At 37.7% G+C, this 23,577-nt stretch overlaps 3 protein-coding genes across 4 annotated transcripts; 1 reads left to right on the plus strand and 2 right to left on the minus strand.

Moving 5' to 3' along the window:
• Nucleotides 1-499: 499 nt before the first annotated feature.
• Nucleotides 500-9,636, minus strand: LOC131783734 (uncharacterized). Of its 2 annotated transcripts, none has more exons than XM_059100502.2 (3): nt 9,518-9,636; nt 2,762-3,079; nt 500-2,248 (listed from the first exon to the last, which is right to left on the minus strand). In XM_059100502.2, exons 1-3 carry the CDS (start codon nt 9,588-9,590, stop codon nt 1,011-1,013), a joined length of 1,629 nt encoding a protein of 542 aa, XP_058956485.2. In that variant the 5' UTR covers nt 9,591-9,636; the 3' UTR covers nt 500-1,010. The 2 variants fall into 2 exon arrangements, with proteins under 2 accessions (XP_058956485.2, XP_058956484.2); XM_059100501.2 differs by lacking the exon at nt 9,518-9,636 and adding an exon at nt 4,872-4,998.
• Nucleotides 9,637-13,586: 3,950 nt separating this feature from the next.
• On the plus strand, nt 13,587-18,210 carry LOC131783742 (uncharacterized). The gene is made up of 3 exons (XM_059100510.2): nt 13,587-13,784; nt 16,047-16,340; nt 16,737-18,210. The coding sequence occupies exons 1-3, from the start codon at nt 13,703-13,705 to the stop codon at nt 17,027-17,029; spliced, it is 669 nt and encodes a 222-aa protein (XP_058956493.1). The 5' UTR covers nt 13,587-13,702; the 3' UTR covers nt 17,030-18,210.
• Nucleotides 18,211-18,263: 53 nt separating this feature from the next.
• LOC131783741 (uncharacterized) lies at nt 18,264-22,906 on the minus strand. The gene is made up of 3 exons (XM_059100509.2): nt 22,644-22,906; nt 20,900-21,187; nt 18,264-20,260 (listed from the first exon to the last, which is right to left on the minus strand). The coding sequence occupies exons 1-3, from the start codon at nt 22,717-22,719 to the stop codon at nt 19,515-19,517; spliced, it is 1,110 nt and encodes a 369-aa protein (XP_058956492.2). The 5' UTR covers nt 22,720-22,906; the 3' UTR covers nt 18,264-19,514.
• Nucleotides 22,907-23,577: the final 671 nt, after the last annotated feature.

The following is a 23,577-nucleotide window of genomic DNA, read 5'->3' on the forward strand; positions in this document are numbered from 1 at the left end:
AATGGTTACACAGGGAATTCTAAAATTCTTGACGTTTTAGAACAATCCCACGTATACGTTCACACTTACATACTTTTACACTCAGAGCCCGGTTAAGTAATATCAATCAGGGAAGAGGAGTTTGAGTATTTTGTTTGGGTAGGAATAAGATTAATACAATCCTCCCGAAGGATCTGTGATATGCTAATTAACCTTCCGCATTGGCAGTCAATTTTTTGTAGTGCCCCTTTTTATATTGTAAGGAAGACTGAACTTCTTACAATAACAATACAATATCAAGCAGACGTGATGAGAATAAAGATAAATATCAATTAGGAGGTCGGAGCATTTGAGAAGTGTCAAGATGAAATTTATCTCAAACCCCCTCCCCCCCCCCAGTTGATTTGCAGTCAATTTTCTGTAGTTCCTCCTCTATATTCCCTTGGCGACAACTGAACCCCCTCCCCCGTTTCCCCTGAAACCGTGCTATCCCTCCCTAAATCCCCCCCCCCCCCGCGATAAATAGATGATTTGTCCCTAATGTATCTATTTTGAAGGTGTCAAACAGGAAAAGAGCACTTCCTTACGAGCTGTTATTAGCACTTTTGAAAACGGGCTCACGAACAGAAAATCAGGTTCCACCGATGAAGTTGATTACACCGTCGAAAATTTAGACGTCTAGCTCCAACCTCATTTTTTCTCACATACCGTAATTTCCTACCTCCATACGTTTTTAACGCTTAAGATTTAATGTCATTTGTTACAATCAATGACAGACGAAACAGTCAGTTTTTAAATGATAAAAATGAAGCTAAAAGATACATATATATATATATATATATATACAAGTGGGTTTCTTACCTTAATTCTCACAGTATGGAAGCTCTCTCAATAACGAAAAGTAGTCAGCTATGCACAATGGATTGTTAAGGAGAGCGACAATTGAAACGAGTATCATCTTAATCAAAATAGGGTCAAGAAAATGAAAAAAACTACACCTACAGTTCCTCAATTTTTCAAAATGTCTTCTCTCAGAAGTAAGTGTCTTCCTCGGACACATGAGGTTCCTCCTTTGACTCGCATTCCGCTGGATGATTGACACTGATTGCTGATTCTGACACGCCGGTACCATCATTATCGTCGTCTGGGATATCCACAGATTCGTGGAACGTTTTGTTAAAGAATCCCATCGCTTTTCCACTCTTAGACTTTTCAGCAACTGTCAAGACGTCAGGTACAGCATTAGATGTGTCTACTTTGTCATCTTCAGTCTTGCTGCTTGTTGGGTTACCTGATTCTGCCACAAGGACCCCATCGTCATCACCATCTGAGGCGTCGATGGAGTCGGAATGAAAGGTTTTGTTGAAGAATCCCATGGCTTTTCCACTTTTTGACTTGTCAGCGACTGTCATTTCCTCTTCCCGCTTTGGGAATACGTCGGTCAACGCTTTGGGTTGTGCTGTTTTATCTCCAGCCTCACCTACCGCGGAACCACTTGAAACCGATGCGCGGGCACCATCACTTGCATTATCAGTGAGGTCCATGGATTCGGAATGAAATGTTTTGTTATAGAATCCCATCGCCTTACCACTCTTTGATTTATCTGCCACCGTCAGCTCTTCGCTTTTTTTGGCAAAGACATCATCAGCACCATCATCTTCCGTGGAGTTGTTTTTAAATGTTTTATTGTAATATCCTTTTACTATGCTCTCGTCAGCCAAGGAGGTTTCGTCGAAGCTCGTGTTTGGTGAGACCGTGCGGGAATAGTCGAGACCGCTATCCATAGACTCGTTTTTGAAATTTGCATTATAAAATCCGATGTCCTTCGGAGTTGTTTCTCCATCCTCTGAAACATGCGGTACGTTTCGCAAGGATTTGTTGTAAAAGCCTTTCGGTCGCTCCCGTCTGAGGTTACCAGCTGATCCTAGTCTGCCGTTAGGCGTGCTATGAAATTCTCCTCCGACGTGCATTTCGACCGATACCACCTCTGGTTTTGACTCTTTTGTGTTTGATTCTCCATCTGCAAAGCTATTGTAAAGAAGATCCCTTGATAATCTTCTCGTTTCCATGCGTTGTTGGGCATGAGGATGGGTAACCGACGTTTTGTTGTGTCGTTCAAACTCCTGCTCCGAAGTTTCTGGTGTAGCTTTCTTAGTGTTCTTCTTTTTTATCAAAAGATGAATGACTAACAACAATGACAATACGGCAACTGCTAACACTGGCATCAATAGCGAAATGTTTACACACCCAGTCGTGAGAGGAACGCTTTCTGGAAAGTAAATAAACGCGTATAAGAATTAGGGTATCCTAGAATAACTTGGCACTCCTACACATAATTATCAGGGAAACTTCTTCAGAACAACGTCTATGTTCTATCGCCCTGCTCATCTACAAATTTTGTTAATTATCAATGTATCTACGCCATGTTGCATACTAACATTGAGAGGGGCAGAGAAGGCTGTTGGTGTCCCAAAAGATGTGTATGGGTGGAATGGTTTTCTAGAAAGAAAATACCGCGGATCCAAATTATCGTTTCCTGGAAAAATGTGGCACGACCCAAGCAATCAGTTTCTAGACTGAATTCACCATACGTGTCCTAATTTTTGATAATTCTCACTGGATATGGTTTTTTAAGAGTTAAGTTATGATGCTGTAGGAGTTTTTTAGTATTTTTCAAGGCTTTTTAACATAATCAAATTGAAAATCACACTTTCCAGGTGGTAAAAAAAATGATAAATAACTTTGAGAGTGATAAAGCTAAGCATAAATGTATGAAACTAACCCATCTTTGTCCATCCTCGCTTCAGTTCAATACTACATTGAGTTCTAGAGACACCATTTGTGACGTTACACCGGTAGGTGCCAAAATCTGAATCGTCTTTTGGAGTTACAACTAAGACACTGGCACGATCGCTTGAGTTGTTGATCCGGGTTATGATTTTGTTTTCCTTTAACCAGACATAGCTAACAAGAGACGAGGCCTCAGTCTGCAAAGACTTAGCATAGTTTTTTTTGTTCACGTAGCATCCAAGATTAACGGGACGTCTCAAGATGGTGGTGATTTCTTTTCGTGTTAGATTCGTGTCCAACGAAAGCCTCTCTGTTTGAAAAAAGAAAATATTGTGTTAGGTTTAGAAGTTAGAGTGCCACAAAACTGACTGACTAATTGAATGACCTTTGACCAACTGACTTACTGACCGACTGCTTGGCTACCAACCTTCGGAATGATTTATGCCTATTGAGAATCACTGTTCGTAGCATGATAGTGACTGAAGTGTTAAGTAATACTGGCACGGTTGATGTTTGTGAGACATATGATTAACAATTATTTACCGAACCGGAGGTGAATATTCATCACTTGAAACGACACAGAGGTGAATCATTGTTTTTGTACGTACCACACAGAGACCAAAAATTTATTTATTTCCGTCAATGAGCCGAGCAATGGTTGGAAATTAAATTCTTGATACACGATTTTGTCTCTTCGGCTGCCCGGTGGTAAATATTCTCGAACTAACCAATCAGCTCGTAAAGCACTATTCACCTTGGCCAAGTCGTCATAAAGGGCAGATAACGCCATCCAACGAATAAACCGCCATCCGGCGGATAAGTGAGAGAAAACGTATAGCGTTATTCAACGAATAGAGGTTTATCCAGTGGATAACGTGAGCTAAGCTTCGAACAACCAGTGCCTGTATAATATATCCTAATTTTGAATAATTAGTATTTGGCATTCAAGCAAAAATATAACTATGATGTTTAACATTTCATTTCCCAACTCGTCGTCCTTATTAAATTCTGACAACTTTAAGTCCAGTCCTGCATGACCTTAAATTTAATCCGTCTGTAGTGATGTGTGTTAATCCCAAAAACTGTGGTTAGACTTGTTGCTAGGTAGTTTTTCCTTGTTTTGCATTATGTTTATGTCAAATTCGTGACGAAACCAGCATACGCCAGGCATAAGAGTTCCTGTAAAGATTGTAGCAATATTTTCAATTAGGTCATTTCAAGAAATTGAACTTAAGGCCATGATGTTCTTAGCAATGTTTTGCTTGATGGAAAAAAAAACTTATCATGATGAATTCTAAACTTATCGCAGTTGAAAATGAAAACGTGTCTGATTTTTGAAAGATACGGAACTTTCTGCTTATGTAAAGTTGATCGTGCTCTTCAGCCAGTATAAATGGGAATTTGCGAATTCAAATCTGACAGAAATATCGAATGACTATCGACAAGACGCCTTGCGTTTCGAACTTGGCCATAGGTCTTTTGTTTCTTATAACCTTTTAAAACATTTTAATAATGAAACCGGCAATTCTGATTTGATGTGTCCAAAACTAGCTTTATTTTAAGCCATACATTGGTTGTAAAACACGGAACAGGCTCTTTGAAACACTAATATCTTTGATATTTTATTTCACAATTTATCGATTGGTTTTAAGTTTTAGTCTTGAGTGAAAATATTTCACCGGCAACACATTTTGAACAGAATAGATTAAATGACAACTTAATCCACAGCAATCAGCTCGTTAACGTTTCAATTTGTTTATCATGCTCTCGCCCGGTGTCCAATTAAACGATAAAACCGCTTGATCTGCTTGAACGACATAATCTGCAAACTTATTTTGAAAAAAGATAAATTCGCTTCTTTTCCTCGCGAACAAATCACAATTAGTATGATAACGTGTTCAGACTACTTTATGAAGGGAATCGTGTGTCATACAGAACTTCTGACTTCAGTTTCCATCGATCTCCTACGAAAGCAAGCTTGTCGAGTTAATTTCTAATCAATATAATAATTAAAGCACTTCGTTTCATCAGCATTATGCGCTTAAAATTGCATTTCCTCTTAAAAGCAATTGATGAAAATGATAGCTTTTCTATGATCTCACCGTTTGCTGCTGCGAGATGGACAATAATCCACAAACATGGAAATAAACGAACGTCGAAAACACTACCGGCTGCCATGATGTGTCCTCTCGTTGCTCGGGGTTAGAAGTGCACAATAATATTTTTATATTAGCCAGAGTTTTGCGCACTACATGACGCGTGAAAAGTATAAATATATGTCCCAGACTAACAAACTGTCTATAATGATCGGCAGAGGTCTCCAGCATCTACATAATTTTGCATATGAAAAGTGTCTTCTAATCCTATTCAATATTGAGAGGTTCGATATTTCGCTCAGTCAGAAGTTGTTCTGAAGCGAGCACGTTTTATACACCTTTTTTAGCCATGAACGATTTGACATTTATTTCTCTCGCATAGAAAATAGACAGAACAGAGGTAATCAGACAGCTCTTTTCAGTCTTCGTGTCAAAACAGCGAGATTATTCATTCAGTTCGATTGTAATACAATATCGTAAAAGCTGTTTAATCGATATGATAACAAAAACTTGCTGATTACGTAACACACTTTCCCTTTTTATCCCTGAGATGGTATCATTTGTCAATTATCTATTTTAGTTTCACAGCTGTTCAAATACAGATGTCGCAGCCTCGACAGAACATGAAGAGGAAGGTTTAATAGGAGCTTAAAAATTTTTAGCTTTTAAAAAATTCTGGGTTCTTTATTTGTCATCCATGTCAATTCTTTTCAACCATTTATAGTTATACTTTTAATCGAGCGAGTTGCTTATGTAAGTTGACTACCGAAAAGAGTTTCTACAGCTGACGTCTCGAGCGTACACCCTTCATCCTTCCATCCTCTATCTTTGCCTTTCGTTCTTGGTTTATATTCATCCTACATCTTACCAAGGTTATTTTTTTGTGGTTTCTTTCACTCTAAAGGAATTTTAACCCGTCATGGTTACAGAACCAAAATATCTTGACGTAACATGACTTCCTTAAAACTTCTATTTCAAGTCCACCATAGCGTCATTGATATCGTCTCAAAAAGTTTTTTATCTTTGCGTCTCAATCCCTTTCTGGTTCGTAGAATTTTATCGAGAGATATTTGGGAAGTGAGTTATTCAGGAATTGGTTTGAACACGGTTCTCAGTTAAAGAAACTAAAATAACAGAGTTAAGAATGCGTAAAACTTAACGACAGGAGATGAAGTAATTCCATCTATTTTGAAACTGTTGAGCTGAATGATACTAATTAGTACGTCATGTGTATACTTAGTGTGATACAAAATTAGATTTCCGCTTGATGATATAAACTGATTTGGCCTTTTGTTCGCTATGGCACCCATCATGAAACACGGTTGTTTCGAGAGAAAAAAACACCAACAATTTGAACGCACTTTTTTCTGCCAAAAAGAAATACGGGCATTCTTGATTTATCAAAATTACCTGATAATCAGTGTACAACTTGACCCTCCTCCCTCCCCCACGTTTGTCTTAGAAAAGCCACTTAAAAAATTGTTTCAATGCAGTCATAGATACCTACAACCATTTCATTTTTTTTCTTTCTGAAACAATATGTATGAAAATGACATGGACTTAAATTTGCTTGATCATGATATTGTCCTTAATTCTTCACAATAAGGGCACATCGTGGTAAAGTTCATCAGAAATACACCAATGTTTAAAACCAAGCGAATCAAAATATTAGAACAAACTGCAGCTTTCTAAAGTTCATCATTTTTGAGGAAGATGTTTTTCGTCTTTTCACGGGCGTGGAACGAGGAAAAATTCGTTATGGGTCTCAGATTTTTTTTCTTTGTCTCACGCTCGTGACAAGACTGGCGAGCCACAAAGCTCTTATTCTATTCATAGTTTTTGTTCTTAGGCCATTAAGGTCCATGTCTGACGCCAAGAATATAAGATGTTGGAGAACAGTTGTAGAAAAACGTTTTGCCCAAGTCAAAGGTCAATTTGGTGTTTCGCCGATGAGTTATTCATCAAAATTTCTTTTAAGGATCATGGGTTTGGGGTGTCGTGACCTTGCTCGATACTAAAATATACCCCATACAAACGGTGGTTTTGGTCATTCAGTTTAAATATTGGTAGCAGTCCCGTAAATGTTCCAAGGAATGGAGCCCTCGGGTTCAAGTGTCGTTTTTGACGTAATTGGAATTATCTTCCAAGGAGTTTTAACAGTAAGCCTCGCTTTGCTTTTAAAAGAATAATTTAAACTACTTGACGAGTAAGATCGCGCAGTTTTTCTTTTCGTATTTTTTCTCCATGGCACAATATAATGAGTCATTTGTTATAGAGTGTTTTTCGGATTGAGTGTCATAGGACAAATTACAAAAGTAATCACAACCGCCAAGCAGAGTGAGAGACAATGCCTTGAGGAGCCGGAAACCTCATGCGACCGAGTCGCGAATGATTTTATTTTTGCCTCTGATTAGTTAACCTTTTTACTCTCAAGATCTCAATAGTAATTCTCCTTACTGTCTGCCATACAATTCTTAGGATGTTAGCTTGAAGAATTTGGTTTTGGATCAACAAATAATCCCCCTGATAGATATTTGTATTAATTCTCATTTCTTGTCTGCATGATATTGTACTGATATTGTAAGGAGAAATTCTGTCTTGGTCACTCATGGGAGTTAAAGGGTTAAGAGAGCGGCGCAAGTTTCCTGGCCCAAGTACAGAGCGAAGTAAAGCAAAGACAAAGCAATCCCGATTACTTTTGGCTCTAAATTGAAAATTGTTCCCGATCATAAAGATAACTCCTGTCATGGTAGACTAGCAATGAATAGTTGCGGATATGGAGAAGATGAGCAAGTATTTCGAAAGAGAAAAGCGTGCCAAGAAAGGCTAAATTTTTCATACAGCTTGACAAACAACGAGTCAGCCTGCTATTTTAAATTGGCGCCTTTGTGTTTTGATCATTATTGCTGGGGGTTGCCAAAGCATCTATGAATGTAAACAAATGAGGTATTTCACCGACCAAAAGCCTCATTGCCAAAAATATTTGCCAAGGTCAACTTTCTTAACGGTAAAGGAAAAGTTAAGTGCGAATCTCTTCAGATGCCATATCAGCCACAGTACATCCACGTGGACGGATAGTGCAGAAAGCCTATTACGTTTAGAGTGATTGGCCACATGTTATTCACGTGACCTAGTCAGTACTTTATAACCTTGACAACAACAAAAGCGTGAAGTAACAGTGCTGCTCACGTGGGTTTGAACTTTGAACAGTCCCTGATCTGATCCTTAGTAAAACAAACACCGAAAAATCACCACATTCGGTGTATTAGTGAGGAAAGTTATATTATGAAATTCTCACGTTCTTCACTGACTATCTAGATACATGAATCACATCACGTCATTCTCGAAAATAAAAGATCTGAGTAAGCTGTGGCTCCTGCAGGTTTCATTGCCAATTTTTCTTCACTTTGCATTCACTTTAAACTCGGCGTTAGTAATTCTTCTATCTTAGTAAGTATGTTGGTAAAGGTTTTTTTAAAAAGGATTACAGGAGTACAGTAAAGACATTCATGAGTTTATATCGCTCATTACACTATGAAAAGACCAAAAAAACGGTGTCATAAAAGTTCAAAAGTTAAATTAATATACATTACAAGGGTTAAAAAAATAAACATCCTATCGACAATTAAAAATACAAAACTTTTCGTACATTAAAATAACTTAATACAAAAGTCAGATTTCAAGTAGTGAGGAAGATTTCTGCTTATTCAAAAATTTCCCACACAAACTGAGCTTCAAACTAGCCACTGAAAGTAAGTGGTGCTAGCTGCAATTGAATTTAGGGGAATTACTGAAATATTATCACAGAGAGATGTTCAAAATACTTTCTGTCTAAGGTCCATAGCTTTAATAGCAGCAGTTTCTGTTTCTAAACTGAAGAAACGAATTCAAGATATTAATTAAAACTTTTATATGATAAACAACTTAATGTTAATTTAGATATATGAAAATTCACATTTTTGCACTGCGGTGGAAAGATGAAATTAGAAGATCCTCGCAGCTAAGAACACTACTGAAACTAGTAGTTGTAAGTAGGACCTGAAAAAAATTTCAGGCCCGTACGGGATTTGAATTCATTGACCAGCTCCCAGTTGGCTTGTTAGCTCAATTGGTAGAGCGCTGCACCGGTATCGCAGAGGTCATGGGTTCAAATCCCGTACGGGCCTGAAATTTTTTTTCAGGTCCTACTTACAACTACTAGTTTCAGTAGTGTTCTTAGCTGCGAAGATCTTCTAATTTCAACTTAATGTTAGTTTAGTGGACCACAATGAGAACTACTGGTTTTACCGGTAATTGTGTTATCCAATAAAGTCATTATTATTATTATAGTTCCAACATTTTTACCCAAAATCTGATCAGTGAGAATAACAATATTAGAAAATTATAATATAACAAGGATATTTAGGTCTCCAATTCGCAAAAATGTGACTCGAAATCTTTTGAAAAACTTCAGTTAAAGTCAGCTTTTGTGAGGATTAGTTGGTATGCCATTCTGAACCAAATGAGCTGTTGGTTACTGATCTCGGTAAATGTTGATTATCGTGCTATCTCGCACGTGTTTTCAAGTTTGCTTGACAATATTCTCACTCTTAGATCCATATCATCGAAAAAACCCCCTTAAATCCAAGCTAACGCATTTCAGATCAACTCACCAACCGCAGACGCAAGCTTAATACAACTGAGAAGAATAACTGCGTAACATAAACACGTCCTGAAAGCATCCATGCTGTTCTCCAACGGCTGCAAGATCGACAAGCTTAACACCAGCAGTACAGTGTAAATAACTTACAAAAAGATTACACATATCAGCTGTAATAGTATATTGATAAAGCATTGCCTGTTTTCATTGGTGGAAAAAGGTCACGTGTAGAAGAATTTGATCGTTGTGGAAAAATGCTCCCTCTTGAGTCCAAGAGCGAAAAAGTAGACATCTTTCCTGGATGTTTTGGATTTTTATGCCAATTTTCTAAGAAGTGTAGCATGTTTGACTTCTTCTTACAATATTACGCACTTGATGCCTTATCCCGTGGGTAACGGTCAGCTTTGTTCTCTGAGAGCTCTAAGGCTTAAGGAGTAACAAAACATTCTTTTGACCTGCAGTACGAGACATTGAGTACTTGACTAGACATAAAAACAATGATTAAAAAACAATCAACAATCGGTAAATTACAAGTAAAACGCATCCCTCTTTCTTCAAAGCTACCATCAGACAACTACTTGGGAAATTTAATAATACAAAACATTCACTGCATTCTGTACATTTGCTGATGAATTTGTATAAGAAATGACATCCGGTTTTTCCGAACAGAATGGAATAGTGCATTTTTTTTTCAACAGACCAGCTTAGATGCATGATGCTGCACTCAACACTGCACTGCACCGGTATCGCAGAGGTCATGGGTTAAAATCCCGTTCAAGCCTGAATTTTTTTAAGGTCTTATTTTCACTACTGCTAAATTAGTGTTCATTACTGTAAAGATCACTTTCATATTCATTTCCATATATGATTTTCATATATTTACAGTCATGACGCTATTAGTTCCCCTGAATTCCAATATTAATTCTTCCTGCTGTTTGCCATGCATTTCGTTCTATTTTAACTCTGAGAATTTGACATGAGATCAATCTCTAGTTTCAAACTGATTGTTCTCGTTCTTCTCATAATCTTTCTGCTTGAAATACAGTGATATGGTAGGGAGAAATTATTAATTTTTTTTTACTCCTGGGGTTGAGACTAGAACTGTAGCATGCAAAGTTTGCAACACAGATGTTGGCAAAAATAATTGAACTTCTGATTACTTTACAAAATAACTTCAAAATAACTTCGTTTCACCCTTTTACTTCCAAAAGTGATTAACATGTAATTTCTTCCAATAATATCCATACATTATCCAGCAAACAGTTGATGAGAATGCTCAAACTTATCATGAAGAATTTTTTTTGATCTACCACCAAATTCTTTTAAATAAGTGACACGGAAATACGTAGCTGCTAGAGAGTAGCTTAAGGGTTAATCTGATTTTGACGTTATGTTTGTGAATCATAGTTGTGCGCAATCGTTTATTATTGTTGTTATTCGTATGATCGCACGCGTGTAACACGAAGACACAGTGGCACAGCGGCAAAATGAGTGCGCATGCTCCATTACTCGAGTAATTTGAGCGTTCAGGGCTGCGATTTTTCTTCCGCAAACATAAGCTGACACGGGTTTTTCCGCCGAGACAACAGACTTTTTCAAGGGGTTTCTCTACTGACGAGGCGATGACAAGAAGCGCTGAAGCGACAACAGATGCTACGAACTTCGTAGCCATGTTACGGCTGCTCAACTTCAGTCACTAAATTCACGCCTGTTACCGAAATACTTTTTTTCGTTGAGTTAGATATGTGACGGAGGAGGTTCGACAGAAACTTTCCTGAATACGGTTACCTTATCTGTTTTGGTTTGGACTTATTCCCACGAAATGAAGACAGGCGACGGGAATTTTAAAAATGCCGCAATTTTAGCTTGATAGTGTTACTATCGAAATTTTGTCGTTCCCATTCCTTTACAAGCGTAAATTTCTCGCGAGTTACAAGCATGCGGTTGTTTATGCATAGCGGCAATTTTAGAGCGCATGCTCCGATCACTTCACTAGATCACTTTAATCGTCAGGCTGTATCCCTTATTAGAAAGCGATGACAAGAAACGTCCTGGTAGTAACTAATCGTTGGTGGATCGCGTAAGAATCACTTTGTTATCAAGATGTATTTCACATGATAAGCTGAATAATACACACATTTGGATCGTTTCCTACCTATAATCTCGAAGTCAGACGCATAGATGACGTCACCACTGACAACATTTAATTTTGTTATCATATTGAAAAAAGTGGATTATATGTTGCCGTCGGTTTGGAAAGTAATAGATTACAGATGGCATCTCATTGTGGTAAAAAAAGCAACGACACACTTGGCTGCTCCTCGAATACCTCTTCTTCGTTCTTACCACATTTTGATGTCGTATGTCATCCATCACTAAACAGATGCATGAACACATAGAGCCTATCAGCCAACTTACTGAAAATTTAAATGACAGAGGAAGGTTCTGGGAAACTCTTAAGTAAAGCAAAATTGTATCTGTTTAATTTTACCTCCAGCGAGATAAAAAAAACAATAATAATAAAATAAAACGAATTTCAACTCTGTCATCATTTTCAGTCGGTGATCAAAGCTTGCTCATTCATTTTGCCTCCAATGTCGTCATACGCAATCAGGATGCGTAATATTGAATGACAAAAACAATAATAATAGTTGTACTTAAGATAATACTATTCGACAATCTTTGAAGAAAGGAAAAACCAATCATTAATGCAACTCAACTTGATGACGGAAATTAGTCACGATAGAAACTAATTATTCCAATATCAAAATCTGGTTTACGAGATAATTTTCCATAATTTTAGCCTCGTCACTCATAGAAGGCCAAACACTCGTGATATATACGTGTTTTCTTTCTCGATCGAGATATTTCAATTCTAAGAAAATTCTTACAATATCTAATTTAGAACTACTATAGTCTCATTAATACTGTAAAAATAGTAAATATTCTACTATAACACTCTTCAAACGGAGGTAAAACTTTTGCTTATAATTATTACAGAACAGTAAATTTCTGTAGCAAAGTTGAAAGATTAGAACTAGATCTCTGCACTATGGATAATTTAGAACTAGTGATTTTTGCACTGAGAAAACATAACAACATTACGCTGATCTACGATATCTAACTATGCTTAAATTGCCCACCCTTTCCCTAGATTTGGTTTGCAAAACCCTTCAGCGTGGCAAATAACATTTTGCAACGAATCTGCTAATTCAGTGATATATTGAAATTACACACATACCTTTTTTTCATGACTACTCTAGCAAACATCTTAAACGCTCTGGGAAATGAAAACCGTAATGGCAAGTTAACGAACTCGTACTGTCCTCACAAATGCTTCGTCACTTTGCTCCTGGCTTTCTTCTTAACAGTAATTTGTTTGATTAAGAGAAAGACCCAGAAACGTAAAACATACAGGAGTTTATGTGTTGTATTGACCTAATAATATTATGATTGTTTTATATTGGAGCCGGCTTCGCAAAGGAGTTTTCTATCTTATATCGAGAGATGGAAAAGCATTGCAGTGCTAAAGCAAAGCTATTTGACGAAATCGAGAGAAGCCTTTGATGTCAAGACATTTTAATTTCTGTATGTTTCCTAGCTTTTCCAAATGTTTTATCTACACAGTGCCACCAATCTAACTTTAATATGCCCGCAACTCGAACTAATAAAGCGTTCCATTGGCTCATCGACTGCAAAACCAACATAATTACAACAATACCGTGAAAAGGCTCGAAAGTGACGTGCAGTTAATTATAAGTTGGGTTGTGATGTAATTCCATAATCACGTTCTACTGAAGAAAGTCAAACGGCTGCGTGTGTTGGCCATAAAAATTAAAGAATGGTCTTTGCCCTAATTTAATTATTGGACGTAAGATATATAAACCGCCCGAGGAGGCGTTGAAATATACGATTTTTACGCATTTAAACCGCGGTGTTGCGGCTGTTTTGAAGTTGATATCGAAATATCTCTCTCATGCACTCGTTTATATCGATTGTATCAATCTGTATGAAATAATTAGGCATTTTAGAGTCCAGTCTCGTTGCTTCCATTAGCGAGACGTGTTGTCATCGAACAAGTGCTTGCTTCAATACAAAATATCGAGAAACTATACCGAGCGTTTTGACCTTCGTAGCTAGTTGCCTGTTTCCTGTCGTGTAAAACTTCCTTAACTGATAGAAAGTAAAGAAAACTATAATGGCGAATTTTGGAGCTTGTTTTTGCTATTCATGTGGGTTGAAGGTGACGTTTTTACTCGTCATATCTGCTGTGTGCAATGGTGAGTAGTATATCAATGATTCTATTTTCTGTACAGTTGACTTGTTTATGATAAACCAGTTCATGCATCCATGTTAATTCTTCCCACACAAGAAGGGAGCTAAGTTTCTAAAGAAACTGTGGTGCTGTGACGGTAGAGGATATTACAAGATAATTTGGTTTTTAGCAACTGAGTTGATCTTTTAAATCGGCCACCTTTAAGAGTTTGTAAAGCTGACGTTTCGAGCATTAGCCCTTCGTCGAAGCGAATATTCGAACGAAGGACTAACATACAAAATGTCAGCTTTAGAGACTATTTACTTTATCAACTCAGTAAGTAAAACCAAATTAAACTTTAAAATAGCTTGTTAAAAGATTCTCCGCAGCTTAGTCGGTACAGCATAAGAAACGTGAATTCAGACCTGCCTTGAGTTCGAATCGTCACAGACGACTTACATCTCTCTTTGTCTACAATTATTGACAAATCTCAGTAACATCTTCATCAGTTGTTAGTATTTGTATATAGTTTAAACATTAAAAACAAAATTTTGAGACATGAAATCGGCTAAATAACCGCACAGAGGAAAAATTTACAGAAAGTAGTAAAGACTGTATTAACATGAAAGCTTCGTATGTTTACTGCTGAATTCTTGTTCGCGCGTGTCAAATATTTAAAATGTTGATCGAGTGTGATTCGCGTTTTATCTGCGTTCCGGAACTTTATTGAAACATCTTTAAAGTTCGTCTCGTTTATAGATGTAATTCTGGTTTTAGTAAATACTTAAAGATTAATTTCAGTTCTCAGTAAGTCTTAAACTAAAGAAGTAGAATCTCACACACACACACACACATACTATAAAACAGAAAAACAAGGATTACTTTTTAGGTGCTTTATACAACATTCCACGAAGAGAATGGATTGTAATCGGAGTTAGTCAGCCTTTTAATTTGATGACTCTCGGGTATAATTATTTCTTTAACAATTAAAGGATTTAAAATTTCGCAACTTAATTTTACTGCTTTTTGTTCTCTTATTAGGATAATGTTCAACGTTTATGTAGAAGGCAGATTAAACAAATTTTTCTTTTCAACAACTTGATATAAGACAAGGCTTCAAATTTTGGTAAAACGTATATACAGGATGCTGTTTTTGTGTTTGACAAATGTTTTAGAGCTGATGTTGTGCGAGCATTTTCTTAGTATTGATTAACGAAGTCAATACCGCGTTAATTGCATAACATCGAATGCCAGTTTTCTTTCAAAAACCAAAAACCTTTCAAGATTAACCTTGATATGGTTTTTCTCTCGATTTAAATAGCTTCTCTATGGTACACAACACAACAGAGATAACGAAGAATTTTGAAGAATCCATGACAAAAAATTGCTTTAGTCTATTGTTTTTCATTTTTTTAGCACAAAAAAATACTTCATGCATAAAATGCCACAACTAGTGGGTAGTAAGATCATTTATGGGCGAGATTTAGACAGTCTGTCGACTGTTAGGCAACAATTAATGGTTACAGACAGTTTTAATATATTTTTGTATATTTGCTAGCCTACGAAAGTTCACGTATGCAAAATTATCGAGCCCTGTACCACTATAGAACGATTTATCATTTGCTAGGATAATCACATCCATTTGCAAAAACCCTTGAAAACGCGTGCCGCACTAAAGAAGCTTCGCGATTAGTTCATATAAAATTGCAAGACTACGTAATCTTGCTCAAGATTCCAACGTTTATAGAAATGATGAAATATGAATAAAATCATCTCTTAAAATAATTTTGAAATAATTGTGGGAGTTTATTTAGATCCTTAAAAGCATCCCATGAGGCATAGTGTCCTCTGATGCTTGGTTCTAACAGACTAAAGTATCCTTCAGCGACTTCAATGCCATGACCAAACATACTGGCATTCATTGAGTTAAAATGCACGTTTTGAATAAAACACGTTTAGTTAATTAAACCATATCTGTAGTTTTTAGATAGTATATTTCAAAGTATACAGTTTTATCGCGTATAATATTAAAGTAAATCATATTGACCCAAGAGTAACGATAACGGGCGAATTAATCCTCAGGAGAAAAACTTATTTTCGAAAAATACTGAAAAAGAAAGAGGTAAATCTTGAAAGAAGAATCAAGGCAAAATATGACACTGGAACTCATGCCACGTACATCCAATTGGACCTTACTGCTAACTGTATTACGAAACCATTCTTAGATCTTGGTAATTTCATGTAAGTCTGGCCTTATACTCGATCTTTTTTTTACTTCTTCAATCAGAGGCGCTAATACTCGACGTGAATCTTACACGACAAGAAGTCACAACATTTCTTAGACAGCCGGTGAACCTTGGTTGCTATGCAACTACTACCTCAGCTGGCTCTATACTGGAGTATTATTGGACAAAAGACAACCAAACTGTCACGCAATCTCCAAATGTGCAAGCATTTGATGGCGTCTTGGTTGTAACACCGGAGAAAGATTCTGATTTTGGAACGTACGAGTGTAACGTTACCAACGGAATGTCCAGTGGTTTGTGCAGGATCTCGCTGGTACAAGTAACGAGTACACCGGGTAAGCATAGAGAATAACTTGAATTTTGTATAAAAACAAAAGGGCCTGGAGTGATTGGGAGGAAGAAACTGAAAAAAAAGGAGCTCTTCTGGGCAACAGCGTATTCGCTATGTGAAGGCTCCAATCGCGATTTAGTCATCCGCGTCTTCCCGCGCTTTTGTCAGTTCGCCTGGTTTTACTGTGAATTCCCATTGGCTAATTGTGATTACTTTGGTTTGGTTTTTCAACACCCAATCGAAAAATTATCCGAACAAAATATTTTCTTAGCTTTCCAGTACTTGTGTCTAAGATTGTAGTCTCCTAATTCTACAGAAACTGGGATTGTAAGCTCCGGCTTTTTGCATCTTATCGTAATCATTCATTTACTTACCAGAGCTTTTTCCAATTAATTGAAAGGTGACCCCACAACTGGCTGTGTGAACGTTTCAGTCCTGATGCCCGTTCTAGCAGTTGCAGTCTTTTCACTCTTGCTCTTCATTCATCTTGTCATCCAAGGCGCAAGAAGGCGATCACGTGATGAAGTGCTGTCCAAGAAAAGTGAGGATAGCAGTCTACATAGTCACGAGCATGTGCGCATGCGCGAAGGAAGCTGTGTCATCGAAGAACCCATTGAGTTGCACGTCAATCGGCGAGTCTCACGAACGGAAGAAAATGAAAGGATCCAAGAAAGCACTGTGACTCAATTTTGACCCCGAAAGACTTTCTCTATTTAGAGCCTGAACTCAAACTTCATTTTTAAAAGAAAAAAAGCAGAAACACGACCATTGGTGTTGAATCAATTTTGATAAAAGATCAAAGAAGAGTTATACTCGGCCAAGATGTGAAGTTGTAAAGTTGTGATATTGGTCAAGACAACTACATTCGGCTCTGCAGCGATAACGCTTCCTATATGAATGAACATGGAATAACAGGGTAATTTGGCATTATCAACTGAGTTGATAACGTAAATTGGTCACCGTAAAGAGATTCGAGCTGCCGTTTCGAGCCCTAGCCCTTCGTCAGAACAAATGGAGGAACTGTGGAAGGCACACACGATCCAAATTACCAAATTACCCTGTTATACTCTCCCACCGACGCAGCGACACAGTTTCCTTCAAACTTAGTATAGCTTGACAGGAGAGAATGAACGTGAGGCTGAACCCTTAAATAAACCTTAAAGGGAGAAGTATACTCTAGGAAATATTAATTTTTTTCATTGCCGCCATTAAAAATGATTTATGATTTACTAAATGATGCCCTGAAAGGCTCCTAAGAGTAAACGAACCCTTGATTATTGTCACAAATGTTCTATACATTCAACTGCTGAGGCACGTGCGCCACCATTTTATAAAACAACTCAGAAACCTGGCCACACACGCATAGGCACAACAATCTGGTCAAAAACAGCCGCCTGCTCCGGTTAAATCTGGAATTCCTTTTCAAAAAAAGGTTCATGCAGATTAACGAGAGATGGTAAAACGAGGAGCAAGACTTTGCTACGTAACGGACGAGTGGCTAGGCTACTTTGCCAGCGCCCGCGGTTGAATAGCTTGCACATTTAAAAGGCTGGCTAATCCTTCTAAAATTAACGCGGTCAGCGTCATAGTTTCATCCTTTGTAATAGTCGAGATGTAGATAAGATGGTTTCTACAGCATACCTATTAAGTCATCATGTTTCTAGATCTCTGTTTTCGGAGATCACAAGAATCCCAGTGCAGCTTAAGAGCTCTCTCTCCCTCCCCTTCCGTATCTTTTCTGAAGTTATTATCCTAAGCGATACAAATCAAGCGGAAACAATCTCAAAAATTGATTAAACTTCCACATTTTTTTAAAATTTAAGATCATCATTACTTTAATATAATATTGAGTCAGTGGATGAATGACAAGTGATAAGTCAAGATCTTCTTTACTAGAATATTGTACACTGGTAAAATGCTTTCCTTGTGTCATGTATATATTATTCTTTTAAAAAATTCTTGTACAAAATTAAATAGCTATGCATATTTTTCTTCTACTTCATGGATATGAAAGACTTTTTCATTGATTAAGTTTTATATGGTCTGCCAAAACGATTTCGCTAGAAATTATGGTGGAGGAATGTGTATTCCTGCATCTGCGCAAAATATTGGATCACGTACAAATTTATGAAGAGTGCGAAATGATACGATATGAAAGTTCATATAAAAGGCCTCTCCGTCCTTAAAAGTTATCTGGCGAACAAAATTAAGGAAGGGTATTGCATGAACTCTTCTGTAGAGGGACACCCCTTATCTTACCTTGGGAAAATATAATAGGGAGCCGGGGAGATGGAACCGACAGAGTGTAAAGGGTACAAGGCAAAACCTCTTAAACTCACAAAATACCTATTTAAAAACGTACAGTGACCGAAATAAAGGTGACATGGCTTCATAAAATTTAAAAAAAATCAAATACCATTTTCAGACCTGAATATTTCAAAGGATTGTTCAGACGAACCCCATACTTTAAAAGAGAAACGTAACGGTTTGATTATGTCAAAAAACAAACAAACAAACAAACAAATAAATCAAAACAAAACAAAACAAAAAACTTATCTAAAATATTTCAAGGTCTTCATTTACGTTCTGTGAAAATCTCTCCCATCCTTAGTTATCCTGAGTTTTTTCGTTCTTTTCTCACGTCTCTAGTTTTTTTTCACCCAACCAAACCGTTATTGTAAGGTGTCTTTCTATTCAAAGGCTATTGTTAATGGTGTCATTTCGTAGCTCCTTTCAGACGAATTTTGTTTTCAAATCATACAGCGGTTTAACGTCGGGCATGCGCAAGTGGGGCAATTTGAGCCAGTCGCGTGCCATTTTCCCGCGCAAAAATTTTTTAAAAAAGGAAAAAATATTAAGCAACCGATGCCACGCAAGAGTTATGAAAAAATACATCAAATTCTCACGCTAACGTTTAAACTTAGTACTAACATTAGTGGGGTATTATCATTAGATGGTTTATCATTTATCATTTTAATTTGAGGTTGACTAAAGATTGTGCACGCTCAACTCACCGGCGTTGTTTATTCCTAATTTTTGTATCAGTTATATGATGTGTGACGGCGTCTCTTTGCGGTTTTAACACTCAAACATGCGCAGACGTTTGACCGCTGTGTTTGTTTAAACGATCGTCGCATGATTCATATACTCTGCCTAACATGCACCCAAACCGGTTTTATCATTTCACATTCACTGGTTCATCGTCGGCGTCTTCTTTCTCTTCAAAATCCATCCTCTCCATGTAATGACTAACAAGTGGCATTTCAGAGTCAAGGCTCTCTCGTCCACTAGCATCGCCATCTGTTTCGTCACCCGGGACGAAGAAATCTGCAAACCTTGGTATCTCCTCTGCATCAATTGGGATGCGGTCAGGATCTGACAGGACAGGCGCAGTCTCATCGTTTGTTTCGTCACCAGAAACAAAGAAATCTGCAATCCTTGGCGTATTATCCATATCAACTGGGATGAGGTTTAGATTTGAAGGAGCATGCGCAGTCTCAACGTTTGTTTCGTCGGCAGCTCTGATGTCTGCCACGCTCGGAATGTCATGAATTTCCTGCATTTCAATGGTTTCTTGTCTGTTTTTCTCCTGTGTATCTTTTTCGCAAAGAATGTCCGTATGGTTTTTGTCTTCAATATGTTGGTTATTTTCAGAGTGTTCAGTAGGACGGTGTTTCCTAAATCGCTCGCGGAAAGGCTTCTTTTTCTTTACTTCAACGTGTTCTTCACTTTTCTCTTCAACTGGTACAGACTGTTGGGATAGTTGAAGCTGCATGATCGCCTCTTCAGACAACGCCCATTCATCTCTTCGCTTCCAACGAATTAGAAAATGAGCATTCAGTAGCATAGAAACGACAGTCACTGCTAAAACCGGCATGAGAACGGCAATAATACCACAGCCAGCACTGTCTTCTTCCACATGGTCTAAAACATGACAACACAAAAGCGCAAGATCAAAAACGAAAACCAGCTTTATGACGATCATGCAGTGAATAGCACGAAATATAACCTTTAAATTCCTTTTTTGTTCAAGGAAGATGAAAAATGGAAATTGCTCACAAGCTACCCACAAGTACCCACAAGTCGGAAAATTGCCAAAGTTTAGCTGAACACGAATCAATGGCGGGTTTAGTTTCTAAGGAAACTGTGGAATGGAAGGGTGGGGGGGGGGAAGGGTCATTACGAGAAAATCTGGTTTTATCAACTGAGTTGATAATGTAAATTGGCCACCATGAAGAGTTTCTAAAGCTGATGTTTCGAACGTTAGCTTTGTCACTAAGTTAGTAAAACACGGTCAGCAGTGAAACTCTAGGTGACGCGGTGATCTGGGTTCCAGCCTTAGCCAGGAACGTTGTGTTGCATAACCTTTGATAGGCCTGCGTCTCTTCATTATGATTTGCAATTCGTGTACGTTTTCCTAACATCAGGCCAAAAAAACGCAGAAAAAGCGTCTGTCTCAAAAGCCACTTTACACTTGATGAAAATATTAAACATTGAAATATGACCCACTTTCGTGCATTTCACCATCAACTTTACAAACTATTTACTAGGAACATCACTTACTTCTGTTGTTACACCCCGCATTCAGTGAAATACTGCATTTCGTTACTGTCATGTTATCACTAACGTGACACTCATACGTTCCAAAGTCTGCATCATCCTCAGGAGTTACCACCAGCACGTTTCTATAGACTTGTGTGTTTGAGGATTGTGAGACAGTCAGATTATCTTTCGTCCAAGAAAATGTCAAATGCACTGAGCTCATTTGGTTGACATAGCAACCAAGGTTTACTGGTTCACCAATACAGGTTGTGATTTCCTGACGTGTCAGATTCACGTCTAGGGTTAGTCCTGCAAACCAGATAAGTTAATTAGCTACTAAGCCTTTCCCACAAGCCCTCATTGCTCGCGCTGCAAGACGCTCGTTTCCCCGCTTTCGGGAAGATTTGAGACGGATCGGGGGAGAGGTTTGCCGGGAGTCTGGCACTAATCAAGTGATTAGTGCCAGACCCCTTGCACAACTCTCGCCGACTCGCGTTGCTCAAGGCGAGAGAGGTTAGAATTAACCTCTCTCCGCTCTATCTCATACCTTCCCTCTGGCGAAGTATTGCTCGTGTGAAAGCGTCTATACTAAGGACCTACTTGCAGGCCACTAAAACACTAAAATGATGAACCTTTAAGCAAATCGTTGATCGTTAATTTACTTATGCAATCAGGTAACAGCAAGGATTTCATTGAATTCTTAGATTCGTTCATTACAATTCTACAGTTCGTTACAAATAAACAAGAAAACATAGCTCTAAATGGCTCTACTCTCTCTTCTTGAAATATTAGAACATGATAATTTAATTTATCCATCATTTCTTCCCTTCCTTACTTTTTTAAATAATTTTTATAACTTAAATGTAAATAAAAAAACAAATTGTTTTTGTTGTTGTTGTAGTGGTTGAAATAACATTAATCCGTGATAACGATGAAAATAATGTAGCTTCACAAGAAATTATTCATTTGACACTTACCTACACAATATCGTCTGTAAGCGATTTATTAGAGTTATAAAGATTTCTCTGAGAGCTCAAATGATTGTTAAACTCTTAAACATATAGTTTAAAAGTGCTTGCCAAAAATATCAGGTAAAATGACCTGGAAAAATAGCATTTACACCGACTGCATTTCCAGTGTACAAGTTTGTCATAAATAGGGTCTGGTTCAAACATGCAAATGAAAAAATCCGCTAAAAGAACTGTGGTTGTTTTCTTCGTAGTTTGCATGTAAATTGGCAAAGATTCCAAGTTGTTCTTATCAAATGAAAGTTGCTCGATTATGTCGTTCATGAATTGGTAATGAGGTCGACTTATTTGTGGCGACAAAAAGTCGAAACAAATCCGTGAATAAATAATATAAACATGTATTAATTTCTCCAAACGAGAACACTCGATATTGTATTCAAACGGGTTTGTAAACAGCTTAGGTTGCCTCTCACGTGACGTACTACGTGCACAGATAATGATCTAATATTAGTCATGAACAACTCGTAAAGGCTACGAGACTATTAATAGAACATATCTTTGTTCTAATAACCCTTCATACTGCTTTCATAACATAAGAGTGAACATACAGCAGATCACATATTTTTTGACATTGATAAACCTGCGATCGTTTACAATAAAGCATCGATCGATATTTGTGTTTCTAATTCGGTTGTGAGGAAACACGATCTGGACGCGAAAATATTTTAAAATTTACCTTTTAAATATGGCTGAAGATCAGTTGCAGAAAGAAAAATATTTCTACGCTTACTACTCACCCATTGGAACAGCAAAGTTTACAAAAAGGAGTAATCCTTGCAGTGCACAACGCAGGCACGTTCTATAAACCGCCATGTTGGTTTTTTTGTAATCCGTGAATTAAGGCAAATGTGTCCTAAAATGCTTTTCAGAACAAAAGTCCCATCGTGATGATCAAATTTATCCTTGTCTTGTCACTTATGATAAATTAAATAGCTAAAAACGGCCGATTCAGCTGAGTTAAAACAGTTTCGAAACTGACATCCACTGTTTCCTACGAACAACTTACAACAACGTTGCGTGACATACTTATTCGGCCCAGTTTCTCGCGTCGTCATTAGTCACGCTTGACAGGAAGACAATCGCACAAGTTCAAAGCGCTTCCTGTCTCCCGCCATCTCCCGTATGCTCACCAATATAATATTGTTTTTCGTTCTGCCGCAGCTGGACTAAGAGAAATGTTGAAATTTCATTCATAATAACTGACGCCACACGCATCAAAGGCAATGCCAAAACAGCTGTCCAAAGTTGCTAATAAAACAACAATAGGGGACCTTTAGCAAACTATGACAGCGACGGCAACGAGGACTTGGCAAAACAAAAGATCTAATGAACAGAACAATAGCTCAGCACGTGAGTCTTAAAACTGTGAACATTTCCTAACCGTCCTTTGCACAACGACAACGTGAAATCAACAGAATTTGCGTGGTCCGATAAAGAAAACCCCGACGGCAAATTATTTAACTTAACTGGTTTCAATTTGGAACTCAACGCCGCTCTCATACGTTATGCTGAGGTTAACTTAAGAGATGGTAAGCACATCCAGTCATTCGAGAAATTCCAACTAAAAATATGTATTCATTTTTAATCGACGTTTTCCTTGGCGTTGCCGTCCTAACTGCTAAAGGTCCCTGATCTGAACAATCACGCGAGCGTGTGAGCGGGTTAAGACAA

This window comes from Pocillopora verrucosa, chromosome 12 (assembly GCF_036669915.1).
Source record: "Pocillopora verrucosa isolate sample1 chromosome 12, ASM3666991v2, whole genome shotgun sequence".
NCBI lineage: Eukaryota > Metazoa > Cnidaria > Anthozoa > Scleractinia > Pocilloporidae > Pocillopora > Pocillopora verrucosa.

Coding starts and splice junctions, on each gene's coding strand:
- LOC131783734 (XM_059100501.2), bottom strand. CDS start 4,947: ATGGCAGCCGGTAGTGTTTTCGACGTTCGTTTATTTCCATGTTTGTGG. Junction 3,080..4,871: donor CCATCTCGCAGCAGCAAACG/GTGAGATCATAG, acceptor TTTTTCAAACAG/AGAGGCTTTCGTTGGACACG. Junction 2,249..2,761: donor GCGAGGATGGACAAAGATGG/GTTAGTTTCATA, acceptor TTTACTTTCCAG/AAAGCGTTCCTCTCACGACT.
- LOC131783742 (XM_059100510.2), top strand. CDS start 13,703: ATGGCGAATTTTGGAGCTTGTTTTTGCTATTCATGTGGGTTGAAGGTG. Junction 13,785..16,046: donor CATATCTGCTGTGTGCAATG/GTGAGTAGTATA, acceptor TTCTTCAATCAG/AGGCGCTAATACTCGACGTG. Junction 16,341..16,736: donor ACAAGTAACGAGTACACCGG/GTAAGCATAGAG, acceptor ATTAATTGAAAG/GTGACCCCACAACTGGCTGT.
- LOC131783741 (XM_059100509.2), bottom strand. CDS start 22,719: ATGGCGGTTTATAGAACGTGCCTGCGTTGTGCACTGCAAGGATTACTC. Junction 21,188..22,643: donor AAACTTTGCTGTTCCAATGG/GTGAGTAGTAAG, acceptor TCTGGTTTGCAG/GACTAACCCTAGACGTGAAT. Junction 20,261..20,899: donor TGCGGGGTGTAACAACAGAA/GTAAGTGATGTT, acceptor GTCATGTTTTAG/ACCATGTGGAAGAAGACAGT.